Raw genomic sequence first — 16438 nt, 5'->3', positions numbered from 1 at the left:
AAATATGTGCCAATAACATCTGCCAATCATTAAATCAAACATGGAAATGTCTCAAGACATAAAACATAGAATTTAACTGCATAAATATTACATTTGTCCCCTTCTCTTTTCTTTAAACCAAGACAATCAAGTTGTTAAAATAAAAATATATCCAAAATTCTGTTTTTTAAATATTTACTTCAATAAAAAATGAAGCTGTCTTTTTTAGTGTTCCAGTGCAAACTCAATTAAACATGGGTTAGGATTTTGGCTAATTCAAATCTTTAATTTTGTTTTTTGGGCTATTTGGAAATATGTTTGCTCATCTGTTTAGGGTTATGCGCACTGCTGCAAAGATAACTATATTACAGATTTTATCCTCATAATATTTTTGGTCAACTAAGGCACATTTACTCTATTCTTTTCTTTTAAAGAACAACAGTAATACAATGAGCATAGAAAAAAAGACGTCATCATAACATGCAAACCAGGGTAAAAATAACCTCACAATAAATCCTTAATTGAAATGACAAAGCTTTTATAAGGTTTAGTATTTTTAATGGTTTCCCTATTACTTGACATCAAATTTGTTCCTAAATCTGTCACTTTCCCACTTGGTTTTTTTTTTTTTTAGTTTGTGTCAAACGGTAAATTTAAAGTATAAGAGCTCATAGGGCATCTGTTATAAATTACCTTCCTGTTGCGATAATTGCTTTAATATAAGAAAATCAAGAAAGGATTTAAATTTAACACAGATGGAGGCCATGGCCAGTTATAAGAATTGTTCGATTGTCATTTCAAAGTTCATTAAACTGCTAATGTAATCATGCTGACACATGCAGCTTCTTCGTCTGAAGAATAATGCTTTTATTTAGGAGGAAAAAAAAAAGTAGTATTCAGGATTTGTTTGGTCGATTACTGTTAGAAAGACTGACATCAAACAGATCAAAACCCTGACAATTAGTAAAAAGCTGTAATTCAACAAAGCACAACATAAGCAAAATCTTGGCAGAAATATCCATAATGTGTAGGACTGGCACATGAGAAATCAGGGTTTGATTCCCAAGGGGGCGCAAGGAGCTTCATCCAGTGTGAGCCTTTGGCCAATACCCTTCCCGCTACAGCCTAGCTGTGTAGCCACAAGGAGAACCAAGTCTTCCTGTGTCAGTGACAGGAAGGCCATCAGGCGCCAAACTCTGCCAAAGTCACCTGTGATTCATTCCAAGTTTGTTTGCATATTTAAGACGCCAGCAACAAAACATATAGAGGGACCAACTGGTCCATCTGGTTAGGGTTTTGTTTTAATGAACAGGACAGATGACTGCATTCTGATAGAAAGTACGACTACCAGCACTGGTTTACTATGACTAATGTTTCCAGTTCCAGTTCAACTATTTAAGAAAGAACAGTCACTTTACAGGTTAACAAAATACAGCCCATCATCCAACATAAAACTGTTCCATTTAACTTTTGGAAAAAAATGACACAGGAGCTTCTTAAACATGTGATGTTTTCAGCTGGCTGGATTCCTCAAAGTGGTAACCATGAATCACCTTCATGGGAGGGTATGCTGATGCACCGTGGGCTGGGTTTGAACAGGGAGAGAAACACTGAATCAGAAGTGAGCAAACTTCTCAATGCCTCACTTTAAATCCAGGTCAAACTTTCAACAAATGTAAAAAGCTTTAAGAGTTCGTAACCCAACCAGATTACGCATATAAACGTAGTTTCAAGTTGACACGTTTTAGTTCCTACATGCAGCTTTCTTCGCGTGCTTAAGCCTGTAGAGACACTGATTTAGGCTAATCAGATAGGAACTGTTCACCATGACGAAACGCATTTTCAACTGTGTAACAGATGGGGACAGAAAAGCCGCGTGCAGCACAACGAAAAGCTAAGGTATATGAAGCGCCGCGCTCCACACACTCTACACCGCAGCGGAATACTCTACACGTTGGTCAAAGTCCATCTCGACCACGAAACTGGCGAGCCTCCGCGGTGAAGAAGCGGCGACACTGCCCATCTGTTGACCGGCAGACGCTACACGTGGTGCGCCTCCAAGACACACACTAAAGCTGACCGCGGCTCTTCTTCCGCGTCACTGGAACCAGACTTTCACAAAACGAACTACCAAACGCGCGCCAGCGTTTTCTCCCGAGCAAAGGCAATGCCCCGTTTTGGCTAATACGCTGCTTAAATATCCCACTCGATTTTTAGCCTCGCGCCCCATTCGTAAACGCGCGGATTTAAAGCAGCAACTGTTAGCTAGCAGACCACACAGGAAATTAGCCTCGTGTCTCCAAAGAGCCTCGCGCTGCTTTGATGCGTCTAACTCTGCTCTGGATGTGAACAACTAGAATATTAGAATTGTACACCGTAGCTAACGCTACCACGGTCCATGTTGTGGGAGTGAATGAAAACAAGTGGAGGTTTTTTTATACAGTTACCTCACTCGAGTGCCGTGTGCATCTCCTCTCCGCTCGGTACTAAAAAAAAAAGGAAAAGTCCGCATGAATTTACGTCACTGGACGGATGGTTGGCGAATTCAGGAAGCTGCTCTACGTCATTTCCCTCCATAACTGCAATAGGACTGCCGTAGGCTTACGCAAATGGCGCAGAGAGTCAAAGAAAGAGCCTTCTCAGGCGAAATGCAGGTGCTTATGTGCTTTGTGTCTCAAAGGTTTCATGTTAATTCAGTGCAGAAACACTTTCTACTTAACCTGCTATGTAAAATTCATGATAAAAAAACAACTTTAACAAACAGAAAATAGGAATTTAAGAGTTACATTTTTGAATTATTTGCCTTTTTTCCAGATTTTACTTTAATCTCTTTAAGAAATCTTTATTTTCTTAAGGAATATAATGTAAAATTACATTTAGTTATTTTAAATGTTAATTTTGTAGCCGGCCAGATTGTGTTTAAATATAAAAAAAAAAAATCGGTATTCCATTGTGTCCTTTTTATCCCTTAATTTGATACAAACTGGGATGTACCAAATGTTACAGTTTCTTAGAAAAACAATGGATTTTTATGTCAAAAGGAGCAATTTTTTGTGGACAAGTCTGATATTACACTAAAAATAAACACATATTTGGCATTTCCTAATTGAAGTATTTTAAAAGCTTAAGAGGGCTCTGTCTAATTATTTAAACCATAGTTAACAATTTACCTTTTGTTTTGTTTTATAAAGATAATAGTTGTAAGCTGCAGTCCATGTGCCTCTAACACTTAAGCCTTAATTTTCAACTTTTAATGGGTGAGAAATTCTGCATTCAGTGTTAATGTGGCCTACCAAAAAGCAGGCATTACAGTTAGACATGGTAGTTGAAAGCTAAATGTATTATCTCATGAAATACATATAAAAAAAAATGTCCTTAAAGAGTAACCTGCTTTTAACCGAATACTGCTGTCATTAACCTTGGAGAGCAGCAGAATTCCTTCCTTCAGTCATTCACATTGACAGGCATGTAGATAGATAATGAGAACAACCAGACTCTCATCTTGACTATAAAAAATGAATTTGGTTCGCAATTTGATTTTTGGGACTACTCAATCTGTTAACGTTCTTTGAAGTTATTATAAATCAGTTCAAACCACCTTTGTCTTTTTGCAATAATGTTATTCCTTTTTGTTAATGCATTATTATTCACTTCCAGATCCGACCTGTTAACATCTTGGTATTCAAATCAAAGGTCAAAGGAGCTTTCAGGTGGGCACATTTAAAAAATAAAACTGTTTTGTTGAGTAAAGGCAATGGTAAATGGCGTAAACTTATGTAGTGCTTTTCTACCTTCCTTGAAGGTACAGACAGTCTCATTCACCGCACAGCACCAACCCACAACAACCAGGAGCAATGTGGAGGTCAGTGTCTTGTCCATAACGCTTCGATACATGGTGGGAACCAAACCTGCGATCTTCTGATCAAAGGTTGACCGCTCTTACTCTGCGCCACATAGACTCAGCACTGTGCTCCATTGTCCAAGAACCAGCCCTCTGTTTGTTGACACCTATATATATTCAACAAAAGAGTCGTAATTATCAATAATCACAATGGTAAAATGCTAACTACTGGTTAAGCCTACACATAATAAACAAAGGAAGAGAAAAAGTACAAGAAATGTTGTTAGAAGAAAGCACGTTTGTTTTAAACCAAAATTTTTAAAACTAAAAAACTATTTAAAACCTTCACTGAATATTTCAAATGGAAACTATACTCATGGCAGGTTGGCATCATCCCAACGAAATTGAAAGCAGCTGATTTGATTGACTAATGCACTGGTGTGTGTGGAGACTACTCCACCTGCATGTAATCACCAAAATGTCCTTTTAACATTGCTGTTTGTTATAGTGCTCATAGTTGAGCACGGGTACATCTGACCTTCATCTTCCTGTGTGAAGCAGGTGTGTGAAGAACCACAGGAAAACTGAAGGACCACAGCTCATTACCGTCTGTCTCGCACCAGCTGGGTCTCGTCCCAGCTCCTCTCCTCCTCCTGGGTTTCACATTACAGCTTGGCTATCTTTGATGATCACTTGGAGATTAATATCCAGTGATTGGCAGCCATGTTCTTGCTTAGCACTCCAGTTATGGTGCCTCAGGGTCTCTGTTGGTCATAAAGCAACAACTGAAGTGCCAGTGTGGTTTTCACTGTCATTCTGCCAGTACTCATGACCACGGAGAATACACGGAGCCAGCAGAATTATGGGCGAGACTAAGACACAGTCGTATATATAAAAGCCAGTACTGAGAGCCGTTTCCTGCTGAAATGCCTCCTGCTGCAGATTACAGAGGTAATATTTCCTGCACTGAAACTAGAGTATTTACGAACCACAGACAATCCATCAGATGTGGCTCATGCCCTGAGAGCTATGCCTAGGACCAAAGAGGTGTCATTGACTTGCAGTAATTGCTCTTTTGATCAAATAGCAGTTACAAAGCTGATATGGTTTTGCAAGGACAGTCCTTCTCGTTTCCTGCGGGGGTAATTGGCTGGAAAGCACCTGTGACACATTGTACGGTCAAAACCACCAATGTTTTAGTCAAAGTTAGGCTTGTACTCTTTTAGAAATTCATTCTGTCGGAGTGAACTCAGGTCAGCTGTCTAAAATAGATTCTCCCATTTGATGGAGAGAGCCGTTGGGGATCCTCAGTCAGTGTGCATGTGTAATGTTCATGTTCCTGGCTTACAGCGTGCTGATGCAGAGCAATTCTGGCGCCCCTGCAGACCCACAGGAGCTATCTGTCCTACAGGGCAGCCAAAGACAAAAAAAAAGGGAAAACAAAGAGTGGGGCGACATTCATCAAGTGGCAAGCTTTAAATATCACATAATTAGCCATCTGTAAACCCGTTTAATAAGTGCTCATGGATTCTTTGGGCGTTTAATCAGGTAGAGGTTGAAGAAAGACAAGTGTGCCTGCTTGTTTTGCCCTCAGGTTTATTACTTCTCCCAAAGCTATGGTGCACCAACATAGTACTATGACTCCTTTCACTGTAGAAGAGAAAACAGCTGGCTCAAGAGTCATCCAAATTCCCATGTTGCAATGCAAAGAAAGTCACAGTGACAGTGTATTTTCAGATATGCACAGCAGTGGTCTTACACCTTTAAAAATGCTTTGATGGCTCCAGCAAGTCAATGCAAATCTTACAAAATGTGTTAAAAGGAATAGAAAAGACAAACTTGTAGGAATCTAAAGGATACAGTTATGTTTTGAAAAATCGACCTAGTTATGAGAGTAAAGCTTAGTACATTTTGGCATTTGACTTGCGTTCAAGAACGAGCTAATTGCGGGTTCATGAACATGCATAAAGTTTATGGTGTTCACACTGGACAGTCAAGAAAGGGCTTCTTCTTTTTCTACCGTTTACTACTCCATGTTTAACCGGTCGCTTTCTGCGTTGAGCTGGTTATTCATTTGTCGTGACACAGTGTTAACTCCTGGAGAGAAGCCTCCCTTTATTTCTGGTAACAAACAAACTGAAAACAATACACTGTATGATCCTGCCCACTCCAGTTCCTCTCTGACAGGAGATCATACAAAAGGGCAAGATTTGGCGCACGCAGCATGCTAGACTTACGCTTTATAATGGCTTTGTAATGCATTGTACATTCACATTTATCCATACAAACCCGGTAACAAACAAACAGAAAAAAATACATTGTATGGTCCTGCCCACTCCAGTTCCTATAGAAACAAAACAAACCAAAATTTAAGTTTTAACAGTGAATCCCCAAAATATCTCTCCTAAAACATAAATACAAGTTTGAAACAAATATTGTTGTAATAATACAAATAAAAATTAACACCAAAAAGGTCAATAAACGATAGGATGAATTATTTTAGGATGATGGCACCCACCTCACTGACAGGAGATCATACAAAAGAGGCGGGGAACAGTGGCCTTTGGAATAAATAGGGGGGTCAAAAGAAGAAGATGAAGAAGGAAGCAATACACTCCAAGATGGCTTGGAGTGGAGTGTATTTGCAGCAGTTTGTTAGAGATCTCTCAGGTATGGTAACACTTGAAAAGATTTTGTGCTATTATAAAATAGGATAAAGGCTATCTCGGTTACACATGTCCGCCACCTACAGTTGGCTTGGTGCAAAATGTCAAAGCGGTAAAAATCTCACAAATCATCCTCCAGGATTTTTCGTTCACAGATCTGTGAAAAGAACTTGGTGTTGTATAATTCCAGCTGGGCACAAACCACAACTATTGATTTCTCCTCCATGACCAATTTCAAACATTTGGCACTTCCATCCGTGACAATCAAATCCCGTTCACCCCAATGTTTAACCCGAGTTTAACTTGCAACGCATGATCAATGGCTGCGTGTTTTGTATTGTGTGAAAATTGTTGTAAAAAATTGTGTATCCATTCATGAATGTGAGAGTTTTGAACGCAGAAGCACAAAACGCACGTTCATGCAAGTTTACATAGACTTTTCATTCGAAATGACCGCTTGATGTGCATTGCAGGGGACAGTGTGAATTTAGCTTAATAGCACTATTGGTTGTAAACCACAGATACAAACTACATTATGTTAGTATCAAGGTTTCATATTGGACTATGTACTTACCCCAAAGTTTGGTACCTTGGAAAGTCTACAGTGTTTAAGAAATGGGAAAATTAATCTGAAATCTAGTGTGGTCCAAATAAACAAACCAACAAACAAACTATAGTCCACCTGAAAACAAGTCAAAGCTGGTGCAATTCAGCAACAGTGTGAATGCAAATGGACTTACTACCAGACAAGTGTTTATTTTAGGTTAGACTTTTATTCATTTAAACCTCTCAACTAACAATTTAAAACAGAAAGGAGGAGAGGAACAAGCAAGGATACAAAATAGTAAAAGATCAGAAATAAAGTCTTAAGGCCCGTACACACCGGGACGAATATTTGCCAGGCGTTATTCGCCAGCGTTTTTCGCCACGTTTTTTGTGTTCACACCCAGGCGATTTTCGCTGACTATGAGCCGAGCGAACATGCAATTTCATTCCCTGACATTAGATGGCGCTTAATGTAAAACAGAAATACTCCTGTACACAAGGTGGCGCTGCGCAACTTTACGCTTCTTAAAGTCGCTTTTCACTCAGAAGAAGAGAGCAAGTATTTACGTGCTTGTCAGAATCATACAAAGAAAACATCAATATTTCAAGCACCGGTAGGTCCAACTGGTGCTTGGTTCGGGGATATTTTAGAATGTCCGTCATTATTTCTTCGAGGCAGTGTAGACGCTACTCGGCGTCTGGTATCTACTCGGCGTCTGGTATGTGTGCTCAGCAAGGCAGTTTTGTGTTTTAGCGCCCCCAAGTTGTGTTTTACTGTAACTTCAGAGGCTCCAGACACGTGTGCAAAAGCGCCATTCTCATTGGTCGAATCGATTTCGACGCGACGTGTCAAACCAAAAAAACAAACCCTAGGCGTTTTTTAAAAAGTGACGCTTTGACACGTGGCGTTTCTTTCGCGTCGGTGTGCACACTCACATTGGTGCCCTTTGTTTAGTCACGAGGCGTTTAACGTCGGTGAAAATCCCGTTGTGATCAGGCCTTTACTCAACATTCCCACTTGACCACTCTGCATGTAATGAGTATTTGACAGTTCTATTATATATTTTCACCTCTTTAATACTTTTCACTTCTTCTGTTCTATCTATCTATCTATCTATCTATCTATCTATCTATCTATCTATCTATCTATCTATCTATCTATCTATCTATCTATCTATCTATCTATCTATCTATCTATCTATCTATCTATCTATCTATCTATCTATCTATCTATCTATCTATCTATCTATCTAAGTCCCTAAATATAGTTCTTGTTCTAAGTTCCAGTTCTCAGTGAGACCATGTTTCGTGCCAATAACCCAGATGTAGCAGTTTGTAAAAGTATGCAAGCACTTTCAACTGCAGGTTCATTTGCATATTTATTGTCTTACAGATAGTGTTTTCTACAAAGGTTCACTGCTGCATTTAGCAAACATTTAAATATATAATATTGATACAGAAATTAGTTATTTTGCCCAAGGATATTTCTAACTCAATTACCATCTCATCTCCACAGACAGGAAGTGTGTTGGGCTCTCCTTCTCTTAGCAAGGTTTTATTTCAGCATGGTCTTTATCATGCATTTTTGGCTGTTTGGTGCTTTTGTTTTTCTTGAAACCTGCTTCTAATGTGTCCTTTCTCCTACCCGTTCACACCAGAGCTTTAGCTCTAGTGTTGACATTCTTTCAACTATTGTCACTCAACTCTTCAACAGTTAACATAATGCCAGCAGATTCTGAAGTGAAGAAAAATCAGCCTTGTGCTGATATGCCACCAAAAACTGTTTTTACATTCTATGTATGCAACATTTTATAGGTTGATAAAATCCATTAATAGGTCTGAATCGATCCAAGCTTAATAAGTCAATGATTGATCCATAGAAGTAGAGATCTATCTTTTATGCCTTTCCTTTTCCGGTGACCTTTACAGACCTTTACAATGTTAATGATCTGCACATTTTTGTTTGAGCTTCTCCATTTGAGAAACCATGAAACATTGTATGGTGTTAACAATCTCATTGGTTTATTATTTAACTAATACATTTTACAGTATGTGAACTGTATCCGATAAATATGAATATTTTTTAAAACATATATAGATTAATATTGTATGTCTATACAAAAGTCAACATTTGTGAACCATGTAAATTCAAAATTGACTTGAATCGAATCAAGTGGATCAAAAGAAATGAAAAAACGTCAAATCAAATTGATCCAGATGCTGGTGAATCAAATCAATTCTGGAAATTATTGGTGATACCCAGCCCTACTTCCCAGTAGTGAAGTGTTTACACAATCAGTGTAAATAATAGATAGATTCTGTTATAAAGATTAGCGGCTTTGCGCCATATGCAACACTTTATGTAACGTGTTGCAGATCGGTGCACAGCAGATATAAAAAAGTGTCTTTTTTCTGCACAGAACAGAACAGAATCATCTAAACTAACATTGATTGCTTTACTGTATGAGAGCATGTGTTTTTTAGGTGTCAACGGCAACATCTCTGGTGTTAAAGCACTAAACAACACACAATATAGATGCCTTTGTGAGGGGCAGGACTACATATGGGTCTTCAAAAGGATTTTGTTTCAGAAATGCACATTTTATTTATTGTTCAACCATTTTTCTTCATCAGATAGAGAGGGATCTTTTGAAAATGTGCCAGAGCATAGTTTATTTGAAATTGTTTAAAATAGTATTTTCTAGAAATATAATAAAAATCTTCTACAAGCAGTGACAGACTTTACCGTAAACCTAGGTCATAGCATGGCATGGCAAGGTAGAAAAACAGCTCCATCCATCCATCCATCCATCTGTCCATCCATGATCAACTGGAGCATATCACAATGCATCTAGAACAAGTTGAAAGACAAAAATCTCCAAAGCCTAAAACTGAGTATAGTTCACAACATTTATGATGATTGGAGAGATTTTTATTTCTCTTATGGTTTTAAATATAATCTACTTCAGGAAGATAAATAAAAATAAAAAGTACAAAAGAAGAAGGATAAGTGCAAAATTGATTGACAGGAAAATGCATGTTCTATGGTGTTTCTTTTTTCTGTTTTTACTCCAAAGCTTTTTAGATTCATTAAAGGATATGATCCCTTAATGATAACAGCTTGTTGATTGTCTCCCTTGGCATATGACAAAGTTATGAAAAAAATTTGCAAAGAGCACAGAAAGGAATTCATGTGACACCATTAAAGTATTACTCACCCATAAATTTGTGAGTTATGTAGCCTCCGATTCTTCACCAAGTGGTTTGTTACATTTAGGGGATAAGGGGGAACAGTTTTTTTATAAATCCATCAACTTATTTCCACTTATTACAGACTTAACATGGAATGTTAATATTGTAACATGCAGTTATATAAATGCTTTTTTTTTTTTTACAATGACCAGTCAAACTAAGTTTGATGTTTAACTTAGGTTGATCAAATAAAAAAGAAAGGCTGCTGTTGTTATAGAAAAAAAAAAAGTTTAAGGATTGTGTTTTTCAGTCTTCAGGTGTATTTCCCTATCGGTGTTTCTTGAGGTTCCATGACATTTAGAAGCGAGACCTTAGGCTTCCAGAGTCCAGGCGGCCCTTTACTTGAGTCAAAAATACAAAGAGAAGGCAGATAACATGGAGTTTAACACTCTAAAGGTCAAGAGAATTGTTCCTTTGCTCAGTGAATAGAATCATATGAAACACTTCAGTTTTAATTGAAACAGGAAACTGTTTGCTTCTCAGTTGTGCAACAGAATCAGAAGAGGTGTCTACCTTTCAACCCTGGAGAACCAAGGAACAATGTTTTTTGGGATTTTAATGTTAATTTGACATTTATTTATTTTGGTTAGCAGCAATAAACAGCTGATCCTTTAGATATTAGACATACTCGGTTAGAAGTAGAAATGTTTTCTACTGCTTGGAATGTGGAATTTTGTGATAAGTTGACTGTGAACATAACGTCTGCACGGTGGCGTAGTGGTTAGCTCTTTCGCCATACAGCAAGCAGACTCTTGTTTAAAACCTGGCAGGGTCCTTTCTGTGTGCAGTTTGCATGTTTTCTTCGTACATGTGTGGGGTTTCTTCCTTCCGCAGTCCAAAAACATGTTTCATGAGTTAAAGGGCCTTTATCAGTGTTTTTTGTAAGCCTTTTAGAGTAAACTATATCTATATATATGTGTGATAAAATATTACCTTTAGCACAATAAAGAACAATTTATTATTGAAATATGAGTTATTTTCACAGTCCTTTTTCCAACCAGGAAGTAAGATGACTCAATCTCTGAGGCTCCACCTTTCTCTCGTTGTGGGTGCCGCCCATTTTATGACGTCAACCTAGAGCCGGCCTTGGCAGTGTGTCTGCGTTTCGCCCACAAAAACATACAAAAAAAAATATCAGAACTTTTGTAAAGATAGACGTGCATTCAGTAGAGCCTTAACAAATGATTGTGTGTCAGCCTGGGGGCGGTGCTGGTAGCGGAGACCTTTCTAGGAAGAGGCTGCTCTTCCTGGTCTACGTCAGCTCGTGAGAACCTGCTCGTTTTTGTGGATTGGGTGGGACTGGTGCTCAGACCGCAGGGTTTTAGAGAAATACTCAGAAATGTGTGAGCGGATAAAAATATCGCTTGGTATGAACATTATAACATACTTAAAAGCTTAAAAAGTTGATTTTGCAGGATACAGGCCCTGTAAATTGCCCCTAGGTGTGATTGTGCTTTTTGGCCCTTTTACAAACTGGTAACTTGATCAGAGTGTACCCCACCTTGCCCAACAGTAGCTGGGTTGAAACCAACAAACTTGTGACCCCAAAAAGGATTCAGTGGGTTCTGAAGATGAATAGATTGATGTAAAATTGCAGTATTTATTTATTTTTTAAAGAGAAGGGACTTTAAAAGGGCTCAAATGGACATTTAAAAGTTTTCAAAGATTAGATGTCAACAGGTAGTAGACCTCTACATGCAGATATCTTTTAGAACACTATTGGTAGACATGTAATAGATTACCAAAATGGAGTTGTAGACAATAGATGTATATTTGTTGTCTATTATATCCAGTGGGTAAATGATTGTATAGTTTGAGACTATCCAGTGCCTGGATTTTAATACAATTCGGACACATACTTTCACATTTACATTTCAAATATCGACCTGGGAAATCATGACGGTGACTTCGGGTTAAGATCTGCTCTCAATTTATTCTACTTTTCTCATACAAACGATGTTTGGCATCGAATATTTCCCGTGGATCCCTGGTGGGAGAGATAACCCCCGGCACTGAATGTTTTAAACCTTTGGGAGGTCTTCCTCTCTGGTATGGCATTTTTAGGCCAGAATGAATAAGTAATGAGACACCAAGCAACAGCGAAGCAAGCTGGCTGAAAAGTTGATCCTTTCCTCCCAACACTGAGATGTTTTCCAACAACGGCTGAAAAATAAAAATCGCTTTTCTTTTAATTCTTGCCTCTCAATTGGTTTAAGGGAAGACAGCTAATGCACTCAGCATGAATATTCCATTCAGTTTGACTTTTGAATTTCAAGCACAAAAATAAATCTGTTTTCTGAGGTCTCCTAGGAAAGAGTGTTGCAGAGTGTTGCCTCTGTATTTACCTTTAATGTGCCATCATAGTCTTTTTTGTTGCCTCATAGTGAGAGCCTTTTATTTTGATACTTTTAAAGCCGCTATTTGACACCACAGACATGAATAACCTCTGCAGCAGCAGCGCTTCCACAGCACACGGAATCAGAAAAAACATCTCTTTAGGGATGTTAACTTTTTAAAGAAATAACATATGTACGACATTAGTTTTTATTTTACATCTGATTTATTCTTGTTTTGCTAAAGCAGAGCCTTCCGCTCCTACAAATCAAGTGAACAACCGTTTGAAGCCATCCGTCAGCAAGTCCAAAACACATCACTGATCTGAACATTAAAGCCAAACTTTTTAATCTTTTTATTTGTTTGATGTGAAAAAGTAGTGCAACATTTCTAAAATCTGTTTAGTTTAGGGGAGCAAAATGTGGTTAAACTGCTCATAAAGATTGCACATTATCCCTTTGCTGTCAAAGTTTCTAAAAGTGGCTGAAGTCCTCTGGTATCATTGTGGCATGAGACAGAAAAAAAAAAACAGGTAAAACCAGAGGTGGGCACTGAGGGCCGCATTCCTGCATGTTTTCCAGCATACCCTGCTCTGTTATGTTCTAATCGGCTGGACACACCTGAACCAGGTAATCAGCCATAAGTAGGGCAAGATTATTGGCTGGACACACCTGAACCAGGTAATCAGCCATGAGTAGGGCAAGACTATCTGGAAATCATGCAGACACACCGGCCCTCGAGGCCTGGAATTGCCCACCCCTGGGTAAAACAGTCGCATCTCGAAAGCTCCTTAGAGTTTTAGGGTTGCATTCATTTTTTGTGGTAGTTTTGAAACGGAAAATATTGTAAAACAGAGAGTGGGGGAGCTAAACGCTCCCATCTGTTTGACCAAAAGCTTTCCTCTACATCACAGAAAATATCAGCTCCGTCGATGCACTGCGGAAAGTTTCTTCTTGATTGCCAAATCCACCCTCTGCAGACTCTACTGTGATGTCATCACAAGCTACATCCATGGCTCCTAGCAGAGTCATTTGGGTATGCAGATGATGGTCATATTCCCTCCACTGCTGTTCTAATCTACTATATACATTTTCAGATTCTCATCAGGCTCATCTCTTTCATTCTCAGGGATCGTGTCCCTATAAAGAGCATCCAAAAAAGTCAAAAGGGGTAATGTATTGTATGGACCAAGACGGGCAATATGGGTGTGCACATTGTCTTCTGAATGCTGCAAACATTCTAATATTCACTCCTTGTTGACCTAGGACATCAGTGAGGTGGAAGACATGCATTTCTTCCATGGTGTCTGTCTTTTTCCATCTTAAAATATTTTTTATAAAGAATGTGTAAAATGTTTGACAACATGTTCAACAATTTTGTGTGACGCAAGCAATGAAATGAAGAATAGTAGTTGTATAAACAATGACTATTCAGCTTGTACAAGCAGAGACAACAAAAGCAAGCTAATAACGATCAGTGGTAGGGCGGTCGACCTCCGTTCGGAATATTCCGGGTTTGATTCCCGCCTTGCCCAACCATGTGTCGAAGTGCTCTTGGGCAAGACACGGAACCCACCTTGCCTCTGGTGGAAGGTTGGCGCCAGTGTTCAGCAGTGGAGCCGCCATCAGTGTGTGCGTTATGTCCAAAAGCATTTGCCAATGAATGAAATGAACATGAAACTGCCACTAAGTTTCGCCCAAAGGACTAAATGTTGTGGCTTGCGCACTAACTGTTGTGTAAAGTTTCATTCAGTTGTGAGACATGCACCAAAGCCACTGAGGAGAACTTTAAATACACAATTGTTATTGGGGTTTTTTTTGTTGGTACAATTGTATTTTTGCAAAATCACTTTGTGACAACCACAACACCACAGTCTTCCTCAACGGCCAGACTGTGGTGTTGTGGTTGGAGTCAGAATGTATATTTCATGGAAGTCCCTACATGTCAGGTTCCTGTCCTGCCTCTACCTAAAGCTAAGCCTGTAATGGTGATATTGGTTTCACCTGTGCTCAGCTGTATTTAAGTCATGCCTCTCCCCAGTTTCTCAGGCATAAAGCTGTCAGCTTTGTGCAACGATCCAGCCTATGTCCTGACACAGTCGCATGTTCTTCTTGTCCTCTCCAGCAGTTACACCCACCCCCACGCACTCTCAACACTGCACACCACCCCCATCCACAGCCATACCATCTCTGCCCCCCACCTCCATCCCCCTCTGCCACTTCTGATCAGGTGAGGAGAGAACTGAGGCGACTTAAGACCAGGAAAGCTGCAGGTCCAGACGGTATCAGACCTGGACTGCTCAGGGACTGTGCTGACCAGCTCTGTGAGGTCAGCACACAGAGTGCGCAGGCCTCTCTTAAGGACTTTTTATGACTCTGTGGTAGCCTCTGCTATCCACCACCACGCCGTGGCCTGTTGGGGAGCAGGCAGCACAGACCGGGACAGAAAGAGGCTCAACAAGCTGGTCAGGAGGCCCAGTTCTGTCCTGGGCTGTCCACTGGACTTTGTGGAGGAAGTGGGTGAAAGGAGGATGTTGGCCAAGCTAAAATCCATCATGGACAACACCTCTCACCCACTACATCAGACAGTGGAGGCGCTGAGCAGCTCCTTCAGAGGCAGACTTTTACACCCTCCATGTAGGAAGGAACAGTTCCGCAGGTCATTCATTCAAACAGCTGTTAGATTGTACAATGCCACAGTTTAAATATTTATGTACAAAACCGGTTATCATGCATCTGTAGCCCGTATGCATATACTGTCTTTTACCTTATTTGGTTTTATTATTACATATAACATATGTTAAGTCGTAATGGTGGTGTAGATTCTTCTTTTTGTTAAATGTTATTACTTTTTGTATTTTTGCACATTTTAAATACCCTTTCGTTCTTTTTGTTTGTAGCTGTTATGTCCCTATCATTTTGGTTTTGTTGCCTAACTAAAAGGTGTAAAAAAAGTTTCTGTTAAAAGGCAAATGAATAATAAATGTATTGCATCAATTTAGACAAAAGAATTGGACTGTGCTGTATCAACACAAAGTGAGCTGAATCTTATGTTTGGATCTGTGGACCATATATTCAGATACGCATCGAATCATGTGAAAGGGAAAGATTCAGAACCCCAGCTAAAATGTATTGAATGAGGAAGCAAGCACAAATGACTTGTTTTATTGTTGTTATGTAAAACTCCTGATTTAGGTTTGCTTTTTTTAGTCAATACAGCTCACTATTCAGTGTTGCAATGACAGGCCTTTTTGAGCAACAATTACTGTTCATCACAAACCAGGAAAGCATTAGATAAGTTGACCCCCAGACAGGGTTTTAACACTGTCATTGTTTGAAAGAAAGGAACAAAGTAGTAGCCATAGAAAGCTTTTCATCATCAGACCAGCTTCATTAGACAGGTAGAATGTCTTACTTTTATATACACTAAGCCATTTGACTTTTTTATAGAAAAGATTTTGTTGACATGATGGAATAAAAGATGGTTATCCATTTACTTGTTGTTCCTGAAGCTTTAAAGCACAGTAGATTGTGCAAGTGTGTTTTTTAACCAAATGTTTTTATTGTTATTCATTCATTGGTTCCATCAATTTTATGCACCGTTATTGATAGTCAATGAAGAAGAAGAAGAGTATCACAAAACATTAAAGTTTACCAGTACCTATGGACCTCTGCATTCAGACATGGGTTTGTAAATACCACAAAGCTGCAGCCCGTTTACAGATGTACTAAGGTTTCCAGAAAAACCATTCACTCCACCGCTTTGACTTGAATGCCAGACGACTGTTGCAGGTAACGCCACTGACACGAAGACACCACCA

General features: G+C 39.1%; 1 protein-coding gene and 1 long non-coding RNA gene across 4 annotated transcripts in view; one reads left to right on the top strand and one right to left on the bottom strand.

Annotated features, from left to right (window-relative positions):
• Window positions 1-2547, bottom strand: part of slc39a10 (solute carrier family 39 member 10) — a 25225-nt gene extending 22678 nt beyond the window's left edge. The window contains exon 1 of one of the 2 annotated variants that reach the window (XM_011489215.4): window positions 2427-2547. Coding sequence is in view for 1 of the 2 variants with exons in the window: in XM_020712841.3 (XP_020568500.1) it covers window positions 1533-1538 (6 nt within the window). In the remaining variant the exon portion in view is untranslated. Of the gene's footprint in view, window positions 1-1532; window positions 2383-2426 lie in introns of those variants that run through there. The other variant, XM_020712841.3, reaches the window with a different exon arrangement.
• LOC111946804 (uncharacterized) lies at window positions 2492-16438 on the top strand. Of its 2 annotated transcripts, XR_013652547.1 has the most exons (5): window positions 2492-2633; window positions 3637-3689; window positions 3782-3841; window positions 13532-13653; window positions 13747-16437. It is a non-coding gene; the product is annotated as an uncharacterized LOC111946804 (long non-coding RNA). The 2 variants fall into 2 exon arrangements; XR_002872566.2 differs by having other exon boundaries at window positions 13532-16438.

Source organism: Oryzias latipes, chromosome 21 (assembly GCF_053564925.1).
Source record: "Oryzias latipes strain Hd-rR chromosome 21, Olatipes_Hd-rR_3.1".
NCBI classification, from domain to species: domain Eukaryota; kingdom Metazoa; phylum Chordata; class Actinopteri; order Beloniformes; family Adrianichthyidae; genus Oryzias; species Oryzias latipes.
This window is presented reverse-complemented; position numbering and strand designations above follow the sequence as displayed.